Source organism: Dipodomys ordii, unplaced genomic scaffold, assembly GCF_000151885.1.
Source record: "Dipodomys ordii isolate 6190 unplaced genomic scaffold, Dord_2.0 Scaffold88, whole genome shotgun sequence".
In the NCBI taxonomy this organism is placed as follows: Eukaryota; Metazoa; Chordata; class Mammalia; order Rodentia; family Heteromyidae; genus Dipodomys; species Dipodomys ordii.
Window position 1 is genome coordinate 1,017,557 of NW_012267304.1, and position 24,109 is coordinate 1,041,665.

The following is a 24,109-nucleotide window of genomic DNA, read 5'->3' on the forward strand; positions in this document are numbered from 1 at the left end:
TACTTTCCAAAGTGGTTGAACAAGTTTACACTCCCACCAACAATGAAGTAAGGTTCCCTTCTGTCCACATCCCCTCCAGCATCTGTTGTTATTAATTTCTTGATTCTAGCCATTCTAACTGGGGTGAGGTGGAATCTCAATGTTGTTTTAATTTGCATTTCTCTTATGGCCATAGAATTTGAGCATTTCTTCATGTTTTTATTGTCCATTCTTATTTCCTCTTCAGAGAAGTGTCTCTTGAAGTCTTTAGCTCACTTGTTGTTGGGGTAGTTGTTTCTTTGAGGATCAGAAAACCTATTATAATAACAATTTTATCTTTACCACTTACCCAAACTGCCATTTTCAGTCTTCAATTTCCCCTACAATGTTAAATCCAGTGTCCAGGTCAACTTCACCCCTCCTATTATGTAACCTATCAGTGCAGTTGACATAGCAGGCTGCTCTCTTCTTTGTGATGAAGATTTATCTGAGCTCCAGATAATCACTTGCTAATAGTTTCCACATTGTATCAGTCATTTCTTAAATTCCCCTCCTGACCTCTTAGAGGATCCTAGGGATATAAGCCCCACATCACCATACCTTCTGACTGTGAAAAAGATCATGAAATCTGAATGTTTCAGGTTTCCAAATTTTTAAATATACTGATTCACCAGTGGACTGTTTGCAAACTGATTCTGATCCTATCATTAGCCTAAAGAGTGATGATAGAGTAATCATGGAGATGGAGAAAGTCTTATGTGGATAAAAGTGGAACCAAGGAATGGTGGACACTGTGGTAGTGTCCTATATTAATTTGGACTGCCTTCCAGTCTGCACTTGAACACTCAATATTAAGTCCAAATGTGGCACCTGGTAGTATCTCATCTTAATCCCTTCTGTAGGTATCAGAATCTCCAAGGAATATACATTGCTCAGCACAGAAATTAATACTGTTAGCCAGAGTATATTTAAATATTTATATTTTATCAGGCAGATTCTATTGCTACAGATTGGTGCTTCTTTTCTACTTACTTTCCAGTGAGGGAGGAAAGAGCATAAGTAACATTGTTGCAAAGTTTTTAACATTGCTACTAGTACTGAATCATACATATTAAGGGTATGCTATCTGGAGCTGGAATTTGAATTCCATATTTATTGCTGACTAGTTGTGTGACTTAGAATATTTTATATGACTACTCAGGATCAACCAACGACTCATAGCTTGCAAACTATAAACTATTCGTTTTGACTCCAGCATTGACCTAGGGAATGATAGAATCTTATGGCTGTGTGCCTTGCTATCCTCACATGGAAAATGAAGACTCATTTAATTATGTACATGCATGTAAGCATGAATTAAAGTGCCAACTCTCTCAGAGCTTATATTCTAGATTGAAGGAGGCACAAATACACTTGTAAGCAAATCATCTATAAAACTGCACTCAGTATCACTAAGGGTGAGTGTAACAAAGGGATGCCATGTTGCAGAAGCAAGTTGGAGGTTGTATGTAGAATGTTCCAGTCAAGAGCAATAGAAAATAGAAAGGTTATGAAATGGAAGCAGGTTTGCTATATTCAAGAAAACCAAAGAAGGTCCATCTTGATGCAGCCTTGTGAACCCAGTAGAAACAGTAATAAATGAGCTAGACAGGCAGGCAGAGTTCAGACCTCTGACTTCTGAATAAGCTTATTTTTATTAGTAATCTGAGGCAAGTGGTGAATGTTTTTATTTTTCCTAAACAAGAGAAACATGAATAAATTTCCATTTTTAAAAGATCACTTTGGTTGCCTTGTTAAGAATGGATTGTAGGGAGACAAGCATAGAGGCCAAATTAAGAAACAGATGTAATAGTTACGATGTATGATGGTGATTGCAACTGAGGTGACAGCTATGGAAATATGAAGATAATGGACTTTACATATGTATTGGAGGATGAGCCAACAGACATATTGATGCATTATATGAGGGAAATAGTTAAACAAGAGATGACTCCTCCTTTGCTTTTGACTTAAGGCACAAAGTGACTCATATTAACTAAGAGTGAAGACTTGAAAAGAGAGGAGTGAGTGCCTGTCTCACTGTTGACAAGCATCTGGTCCCAATGTTCATATAGAGTGAGTTTTCCACACCATATTTTCCTTTTATCCTTTTGTTACCAATACCATCTTAACTGCTGTGACTTTTAAGCCTTTTTGAGAGATATTATGTTCATCTTCATAATAACCACATGAGATAGTTCATATTATTGAGGATAAAAACTGGTATTCGTAGAAGCCAAAGAATCTGTCTAAGACACATGGCTAATTAAATGTTGGAGTCCATCAGATGCCATAGTCCTAACCATAACCAATTTGTTCTACTGTCTTCTCATTCATTAGCTACCCTTCCTGTTCTATATAGAAGTATGAATTTACAAGAAATGAGGCGTGATTAGTTATGTTAATTCATGCCTGTATAATGGTCTATCGTTCTTTTCTCAGTCTCTTCAGTGTACTGTATAATGATAATGACAGAATTCTACTGATTAAAGATGAACAGCAAAAGACAGTGAAATGGATATTCTAAGTTAATGAAAAGTGAGGATCAAGTTAAAATAGGAATTTCAGAGATAGGACCAGACCACTTGATAGGAAATGGACTCATTACCTTGCTCATGTAACTGTAACCACCCTGTATAGTATCTCTACAATAAAATATATATTAAAATATATATTAAAAAAAACTTTGTAACTGATTGCTCTATTGAAGTGCTTAGAAGTATCTTTCCGTCAAAGAAGAGAGAAGTAGGAACTCTGTAGGAGGTATATCCTTAAGTAGATATTTCTTTTAGTACTTTTACTCTGGTTCACAAATATTCAGCTCTCAGATATCACTTTAAACAAATAATTATTGAGAACTTTCTATGTAAAGCTACTATAAAAAGCAAAAGTGAATGACTAGGCTCTTGATTTCTAACAGATCAAAAGAGGAATTAGGACATATTTACAATTATAATCAAAGAAACATAAGTAAAAGGACAAGATCTAATGTAGTTCAGCATAGAAATGCACATAATTCAAAAGGAAACATTTCTAAAATTATCATTAATCTATAATTATTGAGTATTTATTACTTCCCATTGTGGGGAATGGGAAAACCATTTTAGCTCACCTCATAGAACACTTAAAAATGATTTTTACACAGTTTTCATTCCCATTATGACACATGCTGTATCTGCCCAGAAATATCTCCTGTCATCCCTCACACTCGTTCCCATCTAAAAACTCTGCCTGTAAAATTTCTCTTGCACATTTTCCCTCTTTTTTGCTTTCTCATCCTCTATCACGTGATTCTTTAGTCTTGTATGTAGCTCTTATTCCCACTTACTGATTTAATTTGGCTAAACTAATATTGTTCCTCGCAATACATCAGCAATTTTTGTCTATTACTCTTATTTTTATAATAATTACCCTGAAATGATTTGCTTGCTGTACCATGATTCTCATATTTAGAGAGACTCCAAAGAGCAAAAAAAGAGGATATGTGTGTAGGACAAGAAGATGGGGAAAGCCTCAAATAGTGACATTTTTTATTTTATCACACATGATAGGAGGTAATATATGCTTTAAGAAAGACAGAGATGTTAGAAGTGGAGCTTTGGCTCAAGTGGTAGAGTATCAGTCTTGAGTGAAAAGATTTACAGACAATGCTCAGGCCCTGAGTTCAAGCCCTACTACCACTACAAAAAAAGGAAAGAAAGAGGTAATGAAAGAGAAAGGAAGAAAGGAAGAAAGAAAGAGAAAAAAGAAAAAAAGAAAGAAAGGAAGGAAGGAAGGAAGCAAGAAAAGAAGGAAAAAAAGAAAAGAGAGAAAGAAGGAAGCTAGGTGGTTACAGTGGCTGAAGCTTGAAATTCTAAATCCTTGAAAGGCAGATATAGGAGTATTGATGTCCAGGCTGGCCAAGGCATAAAGCAAGACACTAACTCAGAGATGATTAACATGAAAAGGGCAGGGAATGACTCAATTGGTAGAGCACTTCCTATTAAGTATGTAAGCACCTGTGTCCTACCACCAACACCACCAAAAATAGGTGAAGTGTGTATGATATATATAGATAGATAGATAGATAGATAGATAGATAGATAGATAGATAGATAGATAGATAGATAGATATATTTCATACACATACACACACATACTGTCCTTCCTGGTACAACCAACCTTCCTTTCCAATGTCCCTTTCTGGACTCCTACTTCTATCCCAAACTAAAACGGTTTGTTTCAGTTGGTCCCTATTTGAATGGGGTCCTCTGTTCAGTTTCCTGATCTTTTCTTTCAGTTACTTATTTCTCAAACACATTTCCACAGTTATTTCAAAGTGTATCATACCTTAGAAATCCACATTCAATCTTCTAGTGTGGCTCACTTTTAGATGCCTTGACTAGCATCCAAGTGCAGGTAGGATTTCCCCCTCCCTTGCTTTCCCACATTCTACTTACAATCGTATTGTCCCTACTTATCTGTTTCCCGGGGGAACAAAGCCTTTTCAAAATTCAGCCCAGCAAATAAATTCGTATTTTGTTCTCTAATTTTTTGTGAAGATTTCATTCATTTTCTTTTATAAAACACAAGTATATAAAGCAATAGAGGCCTCTGTCACCTGGACTGTATTCTCTGTCACACCACCCTCTACTCTGGTACTTTATTGCCTCTCATCCAGACTCTAAATCTACTTTCCCAAATTAATCCTCAATTTGGCAAACATTTTCCCAGATATTTCCTGTATGGAAACACAAATCTACAAATATACTTGTGTGTATGTGTGTGTGTGTATGCGTGTATATATATATAATTGTGTGTATATGTAAATATATATATATATATATAATTTTATTTTAAAGGTATTTTGTCTTAAAATCCAAGTGAACTTGTCATATGACAAATGACCATTTCATATGCTATAGTGATAGAGCAACCACAACTCTAATATAGTTTGCAAGATGCTAATTTTCATGTATTTCTTATGTCTTCCACCCTTCTACTGTCTCCTCCAGCTCAGGTTTCTCTGATGTTCAGTGTTCCCTCTGTCAACCATGCAACTCCTTCCTTCCTACTCTTCACAGCCAGGCCCTAGAAGAAGTGCGCCCCCTGGGGGCCCCACTTCCTCATTTCTCCTCTCTCCTCACTCCTCAGTCTTTGGCTTCTACCCTGTCATTGCTCTGAATTTGCTTGAAGAGCCTAAGTAAATGCCAGACTCACTCACTGGACACCTCAGCCTTTGTGACCTTTTCTCTTTTTTGTGACAGTCCTAGGACTTGAACTCAAGACCTGGGCACTGTCCCTGAGTTGTATTTTGCTCAAGGCTGGTACTTGACCACTGAACTCCATTTCTGGCTTTTTATTTTCTGAGTAGTTTAGAGATAAGAGTCTCACACTGTAGAGCTGTTCCTCAAGGTAGAGCACTAATCTTGAGCAAAAATGCTCAGGGACAGTGCCTCAGACCTGAGTTGAAGTCCCGGGACTACTAGCGCGCGCGCACACACACACACACACACACACACACACACACACACACACACTTTAACTGGACATCAGTGGTGGCTTAGACCTGTAATCCTAGCTACTTAGGAAGCTGAGATCTGAGAATCATGGTTTGATGCCAGCCTAGGCAGGAAAGTCCATGAGACTCTTACCTCCAATTAACCACCAGAAAACCAAAAGTGGAGCTGTGGCTCAAAGTGGTAAAGTGCTACCCTTGTGCAAAAAAGCTCAGGGATAGCACTCAGGCCCTGAGTTCAAGCCCCCTGACTGACAAAGAAAAAAAAATCTCATGGACTTTCCTGCCTCCCCCAACTGGCTTTGAATCTCAAACCTCAGATCTCAGCCTCCACCAGTGCCAGCTGACCTTCTCTTTTGATTCTTGACTATTTCAAATTTAAGTCCCTTATTTCCTTCGTGGCTCCTAGTATGGGGGGATGATCTGGTCCTCAAGTGGGCATGTGGAAATATCTGGAGACATTTTTGGGTGTCACTAACTGAGGGAGTGGGGAGTGAGCAGCACTGGCATCTGTTGACATTGTACTGAACATCCTGGAGTGCTCAGACAGCCCCCAACCCCCTGCAGCAAAGAAATCTCCAACACCTCAGGTCAAGTGTACTGAGGTTCAGAAATCCTGTCCTACAGGGGGACATACAGGCCCAATGACATGGCTGGAAAATGCAGGCTGGGGTTCTCACCCTCCCCCAAATCCTTATGGTTGTTTATCCACATTCAGGTGCTGTCATCCTCTGTTCACAGCCTCTGGCAGCATTTGCTTAGAGATGGTCAGCCATGTTCACATGGGTTAAACATAAGCCTGGGGTTGCCCCAGACCTGTTTTGGTTCTTATGATACTCTCCACCTTCAAAAAATGAGCCAGCCACCAGTTCATTCTTGGGGATTCTTGGGATGTAGAAGTCCCCATGGCTTGCCTAATTGATGCAACTTCCAGTCATTTCCAACATATTGACTGTCTGTTGTTTAAAATTATTCTTCTGGTGCCAATCTGGTTGCCTTGAACATAACAGACTTGCAATAAGTGAAAATATCTGTGTCACCATCATCCTCCACCATCCTCCACCATCCTCCAGCTCTCCGGAGTCACTGCAGTGACTTCTTACTTCTCTATATTTGTCTGCACTCTAAGACTGCATACTGGTACCCTCTAAAAGACATCTTTTGTAAGATACCCAATTTTGCTTCCCCACAGCCAGAGCCAGGCCTCTGTGGCCAATGTTTTTGGCTGACTGTGGTACGAAGTTCAAGTGCTCCCCTGCTTTGCCCTTCAGATTCTCAACCCTGTGGATAAGTCTGGCTCAGAATGGGTGCAGTAATTGCTCCTGTACAGATCACCTAAGGCCCATGTGTAGGATGGTGGGATTTTGTATACCAGCCATTAGTGTTCACGTGACAGCAGTGTGGGGAGATGTACACTAGTACTGCTCCACAGAAGCTGTAGTAGTCACGCATTGTTGAATGCTAATAATCTAGAACACGGAGTCTTTAAAACATGTCTCCACCCGTTTACATCCTCCCCATGGAGCTCTCCCTTCCACTCCCTTGACCCCATTCTCCTCCCACCCTCCCCCAGCTGCACCCAGGTCTCCAATCTCCTCACACAAAAGCAGCTCAATCTCTAATTGCTGTATGCATGTACTCTATTTCAGGTATATGTTGCATACACTAAGGGCTTTGCAGCCAGATTCCCCTCCCACAGCGGAAGCAATTTTCTCTCCGTGAAAAATTCACTGCTTTACACCATGGACAATCCCAGTCCCCAGGACGTCGAAAGATAGGAAGTTTTCTCTCTTGCTGGGTATCTGAGTCCTTCCTGTCCTGAAGTTCATCAAAGTCTGCTCCAGTGATTCCCATATCAGAAATTAGACTAATATCAGGAGTCATGAAGTAAGAAGGCACTGGAGTTAAAGGTGCAATGCCCATGATTGGTGGTGTTGATGGGGAGACTTGGAAGGGGCTTTCATAGGAGTATGTGAATGATGCAGGGAGTTGTACAGTAAGGGGCTCAGGGGAAGCTGTGCGCCTTGTATTCGGGGTTCCTGAGTGAGAAAAGTTAGCCTTCTCAGGAGCTCTTATATTCCCCTCCCTTTGTCCACCAAAAGGGTAATTTTTCCACTCCATAGCCCCCAGAAGCTTCATGAGGGTTCCTTCTCCCGCCTGAGGGACCTCGGATGTTGCTGAATCCATCTCCTCTTTACTTCCTCCGACATCTGTGGTAGAAATTTCCATATCTGCCACATCTTCCTTATCACTTACTCCTTGCATCTCAGTTCCTGCCCCTCCAGCAGTGGTAGCGGCACTGGCAGTAGCCATGATCACATTAGTGGGTAGGCTGGGTCCCTCTGCTATTGGGAGTGCCTTCAGTTCCTGGGGGGAAAGTAGGTATGTCTAGAAGTTCTGCATGTGCCTTAGGGATGAGAAAGGGGAACGGGATTTGAGTGGGACAGGAACAGGAAAATGGGGTGTGTGTGTGTGTGATCTTACTGCTTGGAGGAGCTTGCGCTTGAGCATGTCACGTTCTTTCTGCACATCTGCCAGTTTGGTCCGGATCACCCGCAGCTGGAATGCGGCCTCCCTGCGCTCTGTCTCCTGTTGCTCTGAGAGCTGCTTCAGGTCTGAGGCCAAGGCGTTGGCTGCCGACTTGTGCAGTCTAGCAAACTCATGAAGCCACTGCACCCGGTGCTCCTGTAAATAACTCTGCCTGCGAGCGAAACGCACGCCCAAGGCCAGGCTGCTCCAGGCACAGGCTTCCTGGACCTCTCTGGGCACTGTGCGATCCTCTAAGATGGCCCTGAATTTGTCCTCTATCTCTTCCCAAGACAAAGATAGGTTTTCAAGATAGAACTCGGGCCCTTTAGGGTGCCTTGCCATCTGCTCGTTGATAAAAGCCAAGACGTTGTCATGGTGAAACCCATTAGTGGGGTCATCGGGTATCATGGCCATGACGTTGGAGGAAGTTAGTGGCTTTGGCTCTGGCCCTGAGAGAACCCGGATTGAACAGTTATCCCCTGTCCCCTTGGCTTCAATCTCCTTCCATATGTTTGGCCCTGTTCTTGCCTTCCTCATTCCTCTTGACCACATTCCCCAGGCTTGTCCCACCCTAGACACACCTTCTCCCGATCTACCTATGCCTCTTCCTCTTCCCACCATAGACATTCCTCTTCCCTCTCCAGATACATCTTTTCCCATCATGGACAAGCCTCCTATCCCTCCAAACATGCTTCCTCTCCCTCTAGGCATACCCCTTTCCCATCTAGATTCATTTCCTCCTCTACACATGCCTCTTCCCACCCTAGTTACATCTCTTCCCACCCTAGAAATGCTTCCTCCAACCCTAAATATATCTCCTCCTACCGGACAAATTTACTCCCACCCTAGATTCTCCTCTTCCCACCCTACACAAAGCGTCCTCCCACCCTAGAGATTCCCTTTCTTCAGGCCACGCCTCCCACCAGCCCTCACCTCAAGGGTGAGGGACTAAAGTTAGTACAGGCCTGCCAAAGCTGCCTATTCCACCTCAAGAGAGAGGGCCTGCTCTCTCTTGAGGGATATGGGGGAAAGGGAAGAAGTACCCGCGGATCTGGGGCTTTATACCCTAGGATTGTTCCAAACTTCCATACTTTGGAGGGGGAGGCCTGTGGTGCTCCAGAGGAACATCTGTCCCCCTCCTAGGAAGTAAGTGAACTTTCTTTTAAGTTGAAAATTCTTGAATGTAAGAGGAAATGGGACTCACCAATAGACACCAAGAAGAGAGAAAATGAAGTTCTTTTAAGCTATTCTCAAAAGTCCCACTCCCCACCACAATGGTTTGTTCCATGACAATATGAATCCTCTCCTAGAGACAGAATGTTACAGAACAGAGACACTTAGACATCCTTTCAGGGGCCCCCTCCCTCTCTCTAGAAAAATTCTATAACTTTTGTTCAAATCTCCTGAATTTCAGGACAAAGGCCAGACAATAGGTATTTGAGCTATGTGGACAGCCATTTCTGTCCCAATAACTCGTACAAAAGTAGCTGAAAAAAAGTAACTGAAACCTGAAAAAATAAATATGACTGAATTTTAGTAAATGTATGTACAAAGCATGTTTTGGTCTATATTTTGCCAATTCATCTTCTGTAATCCTTTTTCATATATATCTTTAAAGATACCCAAAATGAAAATGTTCATAATATAACTCATCTATGTTCACTGTTTTTTTTATTTTGGAATTAACATGTTTGTCAAGTGAGAGGGTATTTTTGTGGTATTTCTATAAATTCTCACCGTGTTCTTTGATCAAATTTCCCCCTTCCACTGTATTTCCATTCTTTTTCACCGCTCTCTCCAAACTACTTTGCTGTTAAAACAAAAGCCGAAGGCAAATTAAACAATTAATTTGAACAAAGAATGATTAATGAGTTTCACAGTACAACCAGAAGTTCAGAGAGCTCTGAAGCAGGGGTCATTGAGATTTATAGACCAAGCATTAAAGTAGAGAAGTCTACCTTATTGGCTACAGTTAGTATTTGCCTTATTGTATGATGAGGCATTTAACTTACTTGGACATTTTCTGATTATTTGGCTGCCTGTGAATGGGCTTCTGATTGTGATTGATAGAAATTCAGTTGTTTATAAAGTTTCTAGGTTTTGGTTTCTTCATATATTATATTGGATGTAGTTTATTAGGTAGAATTCAAGGTATAAACAGACTTAGGCCAGTGATCTCCTAAAAATTCCTCAAAATGGAAGTGGCACTGTGGCTTATAGTGGTAGAGCACTAGCCTCCAGCACAGAAGGTCAGGGACAGAGCCCAGGCCCCCAGTTCAAGCCCCATAACTGAAAAAGAGTCCTCAAGAGGTAAGTCCCAACATTTTTGTATTGCACAATATAGACATCTTCAAAGCAAGACTAGTAACACCACATCTTTTTGTTACTACTTTATAAACTTCTAGGACTTGCATTCACATTTAAGGAATATCTATGTTGCTTTCTAAATAACCTTCTGGAGTATTCAGGAAGAGCTTCCTGGTCTTACCAATGATCATGTGACTCTAAAACTTAAAATATTCATTAGCTTCTTGGGATACTACTTGTACTGACATTAAAATTTCACTCTTTCTAATTTAACTCTCCCCATTCATTTCTTTCCTATCATTTATGAGTTCAAAGGACCAAAATCTTCAAAACCACTCTCATTATGGGATTGAAATTATTGTATACTAGAAAAATGAGGGGACTCTTTCTTTATTATTTGAATATTATGTTCTAGTCTATGAACTACATTGAAAGGGAATGGTTTGTGTCAGAAAAAAAATAACAAGCAGGACATTAAAATTATACCCTAGAAGGTATGGAGAAAATAATAGAGCCGTTGGGTAGGTAGAATCAATGAAGATGTCAGGGATGAGGATGAGGAAATGTCCAAGATAATTCCCAGGTTTATGGTGTAGGAAGAGCAGATAAACTTGCATGGATAACAGAGATGTTGTTTGGGAGCAAATTCATCTTTAGACCTATTAATATTGATATTCCCATTGGGTGTCCTGATGGAGATAATTCATAGGCATTTTAACATATTAGTCTAAAAATTAGGAGGTATCAGCATTATGGGGTAGTGGAAGTTGAATTCATAACTATGTTTGAAATGACCCACAGAAAGAATGCAGAGCAAGAAATGAACAGAGTAAAGAGGATAGAGCTTGGGCTTGCCCCCATGGTCTTTCATAGTTTTGAAGTTTTCCCAATTATCATTTAGGTCCTTACTGTCCAACTTCACAACATCTTTCATTTTGTCTCTTATTTCTTTGAAAATATTTTAAACACAAACTTCAAAATGTGATTGGCTCTCCATATGCAACCATTTTTTCACTTCTGCTAATAAATGCACCTAGAAAATTAAAAGCAAACGTCATGCTTTATCGACACATGAAGTGAGAGGGAGAAACACAAAACAGAAAACGCTAAGGAAGCTCCATCGCTGCACAGGGTGTACATGATAAGAACTTGAACTATAGCTAAACCTAGACAAGATGTTGGAGGAGGATGGATATTTTTAAAAATTCAGTTAAATTTAACTGATTCTTAAAAATATGAAAGTATATGTATCAATAGATTAATGTGATGTTTGGTTAAATGTACACCTGTGTATTGATCATTTAAGCATATCTATTCCCTCAAATATTGATTCTCTTGATGTACTGAAAACACTGAGGTCCCCACACATGTAAGTCAGGTACTCCCCTCGAGCCAACCTCTAGCCTAGTTTTTATTTCTTTATGACGAAAACTTTCAAAATTCTTCATGCTTTCTGAAATGTAAAATACAGTACAGCTCTCTATAATTACCCTACTGTACAATGTCACAGCACAACCATGTGGACTTACCTAACTGTATCTTAGTACCCACTGACAACCTTTCTGCATTCCTTGCAGGATAGTTTTGAAACAGAATTACTATGACTTGTTGAACAACTTTACACTGGTAATAAGAATGAGTAGATAGAATGCTTTTAAAGCACCTGAGAAGCTAGTTAGTGGGACTTCTGATGCTTCTAACCATGACAGATATTATAGGAGGAAAATGACACTGTAGGAGAAAGAAGAACAGTTCAGTTTCAGGCTCACATGTGACTTCATAAAAGTTATGCTTACTCTTAGATGACTGTACCGAGCTAGAACTTAAGGAAAAGGACACAACTAGAGTTGTGTATCATACATTTGTTTGCTTTCAGTGCTTAGTTGTGGCTGGGATCTAGTGTTTGAATGAAATTGCTGGAGACAAAGATTAGAAGGAGAAGAAAATGAATAGAATAAAAAATTTACTGAAGCTGGGTGCTAGTGACTTACACCTATAATTCTAGCTACTCAGGAGGTTGAGATCTGAGGATTGTGGTTTGAAGCAAGCCTGGGCAGGGAAGTTCATGAGACTATTATCTCCAATAAACTACTCAGAAAAATCTAAAAGTAGTACTGTGGCTGAAGTGGTAGAGTGCTAGCCTTGAGCAAAAGAAGCTCAGAGACAGTGCTCAGGTTGAGAGTTCAAGCCCTATAACCAGAAAAAAAATCTACTGAGACCTTGGAAAAGTGGCCAAAAAAGATTAATGCTAACAGAAGTAGATAGGCCAATGAAGAATACATGATCAGAGTAGAAAATCAGAGGAGGCCTCTGACAACAGAAGCCATGTTCTCAAGCAATCAACTGCCCAAGTAATATGGTTCCATTTAAGTCATGAGTTAACCTTTTTCTCTATATTGGGAGCAATAAGATTCTGAACTAGAGATTAGTGATATCAGACCCAAATCTGAATGCTCACATTAACAAGAGATAACTAAGGATTTTCTATTAAGACCTCCCCCCAAATCATTATTTGCTAATGTTTGGGCATAATAAAAATGCACAGACTTAAAACCTATAATGTTGACATTTTTAGACTAGATGCATCATTTGAAAAATATGACATTTTTATTTTAAGAGCACTAACCTAGTAAAACAATAAAAAAAACCCTCTGAACTCTTTAGAACACCACAAAACTGAAATTAAAGCCATTTACTTACAGATTAAAAATATTTTCCAAAGATCTTCTGTTCCCCCAAGATTTTATTACAGCATAACATACTATAGCATAGGATGTTATAAAAACTACTTTTCAGTGTACATAAGTAGCATAGTACATGGAAAGTATCCAATACATATCATTTGAATGATTCTATAGGGATTTTTTTCTTCATAGAATAACATTGTCAATAAATTGGCAAATCTGTGTCTTTTTGGCCTTTTATTGTATTGTATTTGGTAGTTTTCTATGCACATTTGAAATAGTCCTTTTAAACAAGGCTAGAGATTTTGATTGTGTGTGTTCCTGCCTTGGGGCTTGAACACAGGGTCTGGGACTGGTTTCTGAGCCTTTTCCTCAAGGCTAGTAATTCTATATCATTTGAGTCACAGGTCTACTCTGGCTTTTGCTGGTGGTTAATTTGACATACAAGTATCATGGACTTCTCTGCCCAGATTGGCTCTGAACCATGATACTCAGATCTCAGTCTCCTGAGTAGTTAAGATCACAGGCATGAGCCACAGGTTCCCAGCAGAGATTTTTTTAATAGAACTCTTATTCTAATGATTTTTGAGAAAAGGAAACCATGAAAAGAGTTGAGATGCTTTTGTTTATTATTTGTTTCTCTTTCCTCAAATTGCTACAACATCAGTTGATACTTTTTATGTTTTCATCAGGATTAGTCATCTAATAATTGTAGATTGACAGTTATGCATAGCATTCAATTCATATTTTAAAAATGCACAAAAACGGAAAAACGGGGCTGGGAAGGTGGCTCAGTGGTAGAGTGCTTGCCTGCATGCATGAGGCCCTGGGTTCCATTCCTCAGCACCACATAAGCAGAAAAAGCCGGAAGCAGTGCTGTGGCTCAAGTGTTAGAGCACTAGCCTTGAGCTGAAGAGCTGAGGGACAGTGCCCAGGCCCAGAGTTCAGGCCCACAACCAACCAAAAAATGCACAAAAAGTAAAGTTAATTTAGTTGCTGATCATTTGCTGATTCTAGGATTTGCAAGGAAAGTATTTTGTAATGAGTATAAGATTATGGAATGATTCATTTAGAAAAATTTCAACTATATCCTGAAACATTTTAAATGGAGCTTCTGCTTTTTAGATATGAAAAAAACCCGCCATATTTATTTTAGGTTATTTTCATTTGATTAGTAAAATAACAATATAAAACCAAACTCTCAAATAAAACATTAGATTTATAGCATAAGCATATTTTATAATCAGGAATTAGAAATGACATTTGGATTTTTCATGTATGTTTTAAATCCTGAGTCTCATCCCTACCCAAAGTACACTAAAGTGATTAAATTGCAACCTAAAGTAGCTAACAGTTAACTTTGGCTTATTCATACATTTGCAATTTATTTTGTTATGCACATTAACAACATAATTATTTGAATGGTACCTTTAAACATCTGCTTTTCTATCAGCTTGCCCAAGTTGGCATGCATAATTATAAGTTATTTTTGCTGATAAGCACGGTTAGCATCATCTGCTGCCAGAGACTAACAGCCAAGAGACTTTGGTTTTAAACCACTGACCAGCAATACCAGCTTAACTATTTGTCCTCTCTGTTTATATTCTAATCCAGCTAGATTATACCCTGTCCATTTTCCAGAGTATTAATAAAATTACATTTGATAAGATACAGAAATACAATTATCTTTCTGTATTTATGGGTTCTATATCCATGGATTCAACTAAATGTGGGTTATAAGTACTTGGAAATAAAATACTTGCATGCGCACTAACCAAAGATGCAACCTTTTTCTTGTCACTATTCCCTAGATAATACCGCATAGCTATTTATATAACATTTACATTGTATTAAGGATTACAACTCATATAGTGATAACTTCAAGGATATGATAGGGTGTACATAGACTATATGCAAATGCAATGCTATTTTATATAGAAGAGTTAAACATCTGAAGATTTTTTTATATTATCGGATGAAGTGGGGATCTTGGAACATATCGCTTGGGGATACTAGGAACAATTCTGTTTGGAAAGATTGCAAGCATAAATAATTGTAAATTGTTGTTAGAATATCACTGTGGAAGCCATTTGTTTACATTAAGTCTGAATGTGTCCCTCATCCTTCTTAGGATGTGAACAGGGACAAGCAAAAAATATAATCCTCATTCTCACAGTCAGTCTGCCTCTTCAACCTTGATAGCTCTAATTGTACCTAATGAAAGAAAGGTAACATTTTTTGGCCTTCGTTGCAAGAAGCATTTTAAATAGAACTAGCCTGGAGCATTTTTCAAAATAAAATCTAAATAATGCAAGATTGTTAGCAGGACTGGTGCCAGAGCTGGATTACAGGACTAATAAAAATCAACCTGAGTCTCCAGATGTCAAGCAGCCTTGATCATACCTTTGCTAGGTCAGCCATAGTGACAGCAGTACTCAAACTAGGTTTCATCTTTGAGTTCCAAAGACGTTGGTTATCATGAACAACTTCATATTAGGGCTTGTCAGCCTCTATCTACATACAAGGGAGCAGAGCAACAGTACATACATACAGGGTTCTGGGCTAAGATTGGTTAGGGAGGACTGAAGCATTTCCTTCTGCAAGTCATTAGCTACCCTCAGGGTGTTTCCTTCCCTTATTTTCATCCTGTGTGAAGTATGCGGGCTGCTAGCATAGCCTATGTCATTCGTCTTTTGGAGGGGCTGGGGAAAAGTATAGAGTATGTCTTTCATTTCTGAAAATTTGTCTGGAGTTCTGGGATTAACCATAGAAAGTGTTGGTGTAAGAGGTGCCCAGAAGTTTAGTGGAACTTTACTACCATTTGACCTCCAAAGATCTGACAATTGCCTAGTATTTTATACTCCCTCGAAGTTCTTTCCTGCATTGTTTGTGTATTTTTGGGTTCTTTCAGACTTGCATGGCTCTCTAGAAGTAGACCTCTTGTCCAAATGATCTCAGACCCTTTCCTGTTAACTAGGAGTCCTGGCACAGCAGTTATCTCATCTTATTTGCTGTCGCGCATTGTTTTTAAATTGTTTTTAAATACGTCAGTGATTGTTCACGGTCTTTATATCACATATAAATTATGATTATTACTTATTAACAACATACTTTCCTTCCTGGCTTGGCTTTGAATAACAATCCTCAGATCACAGCATCCTGAATAGCTAGGATTGCAAGCTTGAGCCACTGGCTCCTGGCTATGAAGAAAAGGCAGGGTTGCACCATATGAAACTGATGCCATGAAAAGCAGATACATGCCTTTTGAACATATACTTTTTAATGCCCCTCAATGAATCAGTCACTCACCATCTATTCATTTAGATCCCAGGGACAGACTGATGAACAAAAGCAATAAACAATTTTACTTCTTTTACACTTAGTAAATAAGAAGATAAGGGAGACTAGTAAGAGTAAGACCTATAGTCTGAATAGACTTAGTTTGAAGAACAAAGAAAATACCATTGTGGTTGTGCTTTGAGTGGAGAAAGATGTTATGATAAGCCAAATCATGTATATAGCCTTGTAGGGAATAAGGTCAACTTGGAGACATTGAGCATGGAAGAGTTGTAACCATAATTAAGAAATAAATTCTTGGAGGGTAAAAACAAGGGAGGGGGTAACACTGTTCAAAAAGAAATATACTCCTTACTCACTTACATAACTGTAACTTCTCTATACATCACCTTTACAATTAAATTAAATTAAATTAAAAATGTTCTCTTCTTTCCTGAGACTTAAAATGGTAGGTAATAGGGTTTGAACTCTAGGACTTATGCCACCTAGACATGCTCTACCACTTGAGCCATGTGACCAGCACTTTTTGCCTTAGTTATATTTTAGATAAAGTCTCATATTCTTCTTTGCGCTGACCTAGATTAACAATTCTCCTATTCATACCACCTATGTAGCTTGGGTAACAAAAATGTGTCCCTATACCTAGCTTATTGTTTACTTGGGGATGTTGCTAACATTTTGACCAAGAAGGTTACAAAATATGATCCTCCTGATTCTCTCTGTACCTTCTGAGTACTTGGGATTATATACACCTGGTCGCCCCAGATATTATTTTTTTTATAGAGCTTTTAGTTTCATGGCATTTAAAGAAGTTGTCCAGCATATCACTAGGGTCAACATTTTCTTCTGTTTGATCCCCATTGGGCATAGCTTATGCCATTTTGTCCCATTGTAGAAAGAGAAGAAAGCAATCTCTTATGATCTACATAGTCTAATGGAGTTGCTTCTGACATCAAAATTGGAATGTTTTAATACCATTTTTTTAGAGGACACAAGCTAGACAGAGTCAGGGGTGCTTTTTAATAATTAACTTTACTGGAAACTTAATAGGAGTCATTTTGATTATTTTAGCTTGTAAAATTAATGCACACAGCTATTGGCACTTGTATTTTGTGTAATGTCAGGAAATTTCAATGAGTATTCAATATTATGTATAGCACCAATCACATGGGGCCATCTTAAAATTAATGGTTGCCATGCTACTTTCATCTGTTTTAAGATTATTATCACTTCATGGTAGGTGTACTTGATTTTGTATCGCTATTCTTGGCACTTTCTGTTTTTGGCAGCAGGTATCTTTTAATATTAATACAGATATAGTCTCAGCAAAATTTATGGTTGACCTTCTCAGTATTATCTTTTCCCTGTATATATTAATTTTCTTTCATGTGGTTGACATCTTCTGGTACAAGTAAAGTCATAGAGTATTCATAAAGTAAGGCAGAATGCTTTATTTGTGGTTAATCAAACTAATTAAAACTTTTAAAGATTGAACTCGTGTTACTGAGAAGGCAGATACATGGTACCTGTAACTAAGATATAAGAAGGAAGAATTTTTGTTCTATAAATGATTTCAAATAATAAGTTTCCCAATTAAAACCCAGTTTAAAAATGATCTGATGATAAAATATAATCTTAAACCGGGCACTGGTGGCTCACGCCTGCAATCCTAGCTACTCAGGAAGCTGAGATCTGAGGATCCCGGTTCAAAGCTAGCCCGGGAAGGAGAGACCGTGAGACTCCTATCTCCAATAAACCACCAGAAAACCGGAAGTGGCGTTGTAGCTCAAGTGGTAGAGTGCTCGCCTTGAGCTGAAGAGCTTAAGGACAGCGCCCAGGCCCAGAGTTCAAGCCCCACGACCGAAAAAAAATATATAACCTTAAAATTCCATTATGGAGATTATTTTGATGGCTGAAATTATTTCTGACTGGCCATAATAGGATTTGTTAGTAGTGAGTGCCTGCTTGAAATTCTTAGTAAACATCTTTTTTCATGTTTGGTCATTTTAATGAGATCATATTTGATTAAGATTAAGATTGCAGAATTTACTATAAAATATTTTAAATGTATTATATGCCACTGTCATCTATGTAGCAGTTTTTGCCTTCCCTTGAAGTAATCCACAGATTATAAAAGTAGTTTCAAAATTTTTTCAATACTGAAATATCATGTATTGCTAATTTGTCCAGATTTTTCTTTTTTCTTTAACATTTTTATATTAATTTTTAAATGTTTTTTGTAGTTGATATATAGAGGGATTACAGTTCCATGAATCAGGTACAATCTGTACAATTGTTTTTGAACTATTCTCCCTTTCCATTGCTCTCTCCAAATTTCTCCCTCCCATAACCATCTGTATGATATCCAGTTCATTTCTCCATAGTGTCTGGTGAGTATCACTGTTGAATTTGTTCATCCTTGTTCCACCCTTTATGTGCCCTCCCTTACTCTCCCAAATACAAAGTAACAAGCAATACAAAAGTAAAAGAGAACAAAAACATAAAAATGGCAACAAAAGAGTGTCTTATTTCCTTTTTTAAAGTTCATTTCGTAGAATTTTATTTTATATGATCATCTGCCCATAGATACTGAACTTTTGTCCACTACTCTTATGCTTAGCCTTCTTTGGCCTCTGCATGTTATTGATTAGGGTCCTATATAATTTATCAAGGCCATTATTAGGAAAATTAACAATAACAAATAATGATAGGGATGTGGCCAAAAGGGAACTCTTACACTGTTGGTGGAACTGTAAAGTTGTTCAGCCACTCTGGAAAGTAGTATGGAGGTTCCTCAAAAGACTCCACATAGAGCTCCTCTATGACCCAGCAATACTACTCTTGGGCATTTATCTAATGGACCACAAACCAGTCCAAATTAAAGCCAACAGCACAACCATTTTACTGCAGCATTGTTTACCATAGCCAAGATATGGAATCCACCTAGATGTCCCTCGGTGGATGAATGGATCAAGAAATGGTGTGTGTGTGTGTGTGTGTGTGTGTGTGTGTGTGTGTGTGTAAAATGGAATTCTATTCATCCATCAGAAAGAATGGCATTGTATCATTTGTAAAGTAATGGAAAAACTTGGAAAATAGTATATTAGGCGAAGTTAGCCAGAACTAAAGAAACATAGGCTACATTGTTTCCCTCATTTATGGTAAATAGAATGTGCCTATAAATGTACAAGTAAACACTCTAATGACAAAGACACATAAATAAAAATTAGTAAGCATCTTACAAACTTATGGAATACTAAGGTGAACCCCTTTTGTACAGGCAATATCACTAAAAAAAACAAACCTATATAAACTAACAAGTATAATCTCTATTAATCTCGTTTTCTGCATGTATCTTATGAAAGGAAATCTAGGCTTCAAAATCATTTATAAAATCCACAACTTCTGGAATAATTGTTAAAGAACTATGGATAGCAGAGATGACTACAGTCCCAGTTATAAGATTTTTTTCACAGATTTTTCTTTCAAATTTTCAATATAGCAATATTTGTTACTGGGAAAGAAGTCTGTGTTACAGTCTATTAGATGAGTACATCTCTTCTGTTTAGCTCTGAAGCTACCTCACAGCCATTGCTGCCCATATTACTATTGTGTTTAATATCATTTTGTTGGTTGAAGTAGAAAATTGTTATGTGTTGTTTATAGGTTGTTTCTGATTTTTAGACAAAGTACTATATAGAAAAGTCAATAATCCTGAAATATATAGAACACTAAGTTGTAAACACCCAATAAAGCCATTTTCTTATTTCTCTATTCCCACAGAAACTCAACTTATTGCATGAAGGTGTCAATGTCCTTGACTGTTGCAGAAAATGAATCAGGCCTGTGCTACAATAGCAGGATCCGCTATTTAGAAAAATCCGAAGTCACTAAAAGAAAGGAGATCTCCTGCCCAGACATGGATGACTTCAAAAAGTCTGATCAGGAACCCGATGTTGTGTGGTACAAGGTAACTCAAGATTGTGTCCAATGAATTTTTGCATCAGTCAATAGCAGGTTTTGGGATAGAGAAAGGGAATGATTTCCCTAACTGGTTTTTGGTTTTAAGTATTTCACTGAGAATCAACAGATGCAAATGAAACCATTTAGAAATATGATCTGGATTTACCATTGATTTTCATGTATTTCTTTCAGTAGATGTCCAAGCAATTTCATCACTCTCCAGTTGCTAAAATTAAGTCTCCTTCCACCCCAACAAATGAGATGAAGGACAAAGATTTAAATAACACATAAATAATTTTAGACATGTGGAAACATTATTTACTGTTAGAAGCAGAAGCCTGTCATTACTACTAGTAGCACTAAGAATAAAGTCTGTTACCACCAGCTACACTTCAGAGAAGGCAGAGGAGAGAGATTAGGTTGGCACAATATGTGTGAACAAGGTAATATTTCGCTGGAAATATAAACCACATTCAGTGATTTAGTGGAAGATCACTGAATGAAGGGTTTACTTACAGAGAGGTGTACATGGCTGAGGGAACCAACAAAGGAGAAAACTGTTGTTATACTAAGGGCTGTTATGACAAGAGGAAGGAGCAATGGTACTGGAGCCTGGCAAGACTGGATAGGGCCTTTCAAGAACTATAACCTTAGGGTACATATGAGGGAGTGGACTGGAGAAATACCCTAACTCTGCTTAACTGCTGCCTTCCATTTCTTGCCAATCTTTTCCTTATGACTTGAAACTGAACCAAAACTAAAGAGCCTCTGCAATAGGCAGAGTTGAAACTTTTCAGTTTCAGCTAGGGCGCTAGTGGCTCATGCCTGTAGTTTCAGCAGCTCAGGAGGCTGAGATATGAGGATCAGGATTTGAAGCCAGCCGGGGCGGAAAAGCCCCCCTAAAACTCTATCTCGAATGAACCACCAGAAAACTGGAAGTGCACCTGAGGCTCAAAGTGGTAGACTGCTAGCCTTGACAGGGACAGCGCCCAAGCCCTGAGTTCAAGCCACACCACCAAAGCAAAACAAAGCAAAACAACATCTTTTCAGTTTTCCTGGACCTAGACTAGAGCAGACAAAATCAGATAATGGCTCTTTAGGGGAAGCAGAGAGTAAGTATAGAACTGTCCAGTTATGCTTTTGTGGCTGCTATCCTGGAGCCCCATGATTCTATAGCAGGACTGAGCCACAGAAGTTGACACATTATGCAGATCTATATAGCAGAGACACAGGTGTCCAAGTCTTTTGTATAGGTGCCCTGTACAGTGTTGTGCTCAAATATATGTAAGGGATGGAGTTGATTGTCTAGAATTCTAAAGACCCTCACCCCCCCCCCCCAGGAAAGCATTAAGTCATACTTTCCACAACTGGAAGGTGAGATCACATTTGGAAAGCTTGCTCACCCCTGGGGAAATGTACAATAAATACCAAATGTAAGTTCAGAACGATGCCATCTTCCCATTTTTTTCTGAACAGATATAATCTTATGACAGAAAGGAAAAATGATGTTTACTATATGTAAACATATACTGTAGGTAATTTAATAGGTCTCATCATGCCATCACGAGCCTCCTTCCTATTATGCTCAGTACTTGTCAAACGCCATTCACCATACTAAGATTGGTCTGTATATTTTTTGCAGATTTATTTATTTATTTATTTGGACCATATGGTTTTACTCTATGGTCTCTATATTATCTCATTTAAATTGCAGTGCAATTTTATATGATGTGTGCACTTATGGTTATTTAATAGAAGACAAATGGGGGCATAGAAAATTATAATTTGTGTTAAATTACATAGTAACAAGCCTAAATAATGTTCAGTGCAATATGATTCCAGAGTATCTTTTGGTGTTACTAGAGTTTAAATTTAGGGCTTATTAGTACACTAATAAGCAGGTCCTCTACCAGGAGAGCTAAGATTGCAGTTGTTGTCACTGTGCTCAGTTCAGAGTCCATTTTCTTAATTACTACCCTTTTCTGCAATGAATCCTTTTTGGTCATGGATGATTCTATAAGATGTAAGAGTAGTGCAGAAGAGCCTTTGAAATGTGATAGTAGGAAGGATTTATTTCAATTTTATAGGTGAGGAAAGGATGTTGACCTTCCCATAAGTTAGAAGGTAAAGGCAAACCTCAGGTTATCACACTCCTTGTATAGTAATTCATTTTGCTCTCTCACATTTTCTGTCTGCTAAATTCTGCTTTATCCCTTTTCTTTATATCTCTAAGCATGCCTACCAGCATTGCCTACCAAAGCAATTTACTCTGTGTACAAATGAACCAATAAGTGTAAAACAAAACGTTTCTGCAGCTCTGCTGAAATATTAAATTTTATTTATATTTATAATTCAATTTGCCTTTATCTGATACATGGAAACATAAATTTGTGCATAGTATGGGAGGTAACATGTAGTGTTTTGATACATGTATACATACTGACATTTAAAAATCAATTTAAATGCACTTGTCTCCTCAAATATTTGGCATTTATAGTAAGAGAAGTCAAAGGCTTCTTTTCTTGTTACTTGAAATATATAATGAAGAGTTAATTATAGTTGCTCTACTTTGTAATAATAGCTCATCAGAACTTCTTGTTGACATCAAACTGGAAGTTAATACTTATTTCCCTCCAGGTCCCTCCCCCCACTTCCAGACTCTGATAACTATGTCTGCTCTCAAGTTTTATGTGATTTCCACAAATGAATTGGATCATATAGTAATTATCTTTCTGTGCCTGGCTTATTTCATTTAACATCATATTCTTTAGATCTTTCCAAGTAGTCACAAATGACAAGATTTCATTTTCTAAAGTAGAATAGTATTCCCACTCTGTTTACATACCACATATTCTTTATTATTTCATCAGCTGATGCATACTTCATTGTTTTATATTTCTTAGCTATTGTGAACAGTGTTCCATGAAATGAGGACTGTTTTCAACATATTAATTTCTTATAGTCAGTAGTGTGACTGTTGGATTATTGCTTTATTTTTAACTTTTTCAGAAACTTGACAACTGTTTCTCTAATATCTGTACTAATTGACATCCTCACCAACAGTATATAAGGGATTCGTATACTCCACATTCTTACCAGCATTTATCTATGGTATTTTGACAATGGCTATTTTTATTGAAGGGAAGTCATATTTCAGTTTCCATTTATATTTCCTGATTATTAGTAATGCTGAATTTTTCCAAATACATCATTGCCATTTGTATGTCATTTTGAAAATGTCTGCTTAGATCTATTCCCCTTTTATTCAGATTATTTGTTTTTTTGATATTGATGAGTTTCTTTATATACAGGCTGAAAACCATTTTTCATATGCCTAGTTTGAAATCTTGTTTGCTTGGTAGAAGTGTATATTATTCTACCTGTCTATGCTTCCTATGGTTTTGTGGCTTTATCCAAAATCTGCCTATTTCAATGTTCCAAAATAATCCCAATCTTTTTTTGTACAACTTTCAGAGTTTATCCTCTTAACTTTAAGTGTTCAACCTATTTGAATTGATGTATATAACTGGAGAGATGGAGTTTAGCTTAATTCTTCCACATGGATATCCAATTTCCCAGAAAAATTCTCTGAAAACATTGTTCTTTCTTGAGTACATGTCATTAGCACCTTTGTTGAACATCAATTGGCTATACATTAATTAGTGTAATTCTGGGTTCTCTTTTCTTTTCCCTCCCTTCCTCCTTTCCTCCCTCCCTCCCTCCCTCCCTCCCTCCCTCCCTCCCTTATTTCCTTCCTTCCTTCCTTCCTTCCTTCCTTCCTTCCTTCCTTCCTTCCTTCCTTCTTTCTTTCTTT

General features: G+C 38.1%; 2 protein-coding genes across 2 annotated transcripts in view; one reads left to right on the top strand and one right to left on the bottom strand.

Moving 5' to 3' along the window:
* Il1rapl2 (interleukin 1 receptor accessory protein-like 2) overlaps nucleotides 1-24,109 on the top strand; it is a 1,034,228-nt gene that overhangs the window by 536,414 nt on the left and 473,705 nt on the right. Inside the window, exon 3 of the mRNA XM_013025880.1 lies at nucleotides 20,116-20,302. Coding sequence (XP_012881334.1) covers nucleotides 20,116-20,302 — 187 coding nt within the window. The remainder of the gene's footprint in view (nucleotides 1-20,115; nucleotides 20,303-24,109) is intronic.
* Tex13a (testis expressed 13A) lies at nucleotides 7,181-8,458 on the bottom strand. Its single transcript, XM_013025830.1, has 2 exons — nucleotides 8,000-8,458; nucleotides 7,181-7,882 (listed from the first exon to the last, which is right to left on the bottom strand). The coding sequence occupies exons 1-2, from the start codon at nucleotides 8,456-8,458 to the stop codon at nucleotides 7,181-7,183; spliced, it is 1,161 nt and encodes a 386-aa protein (XP_012881284.1).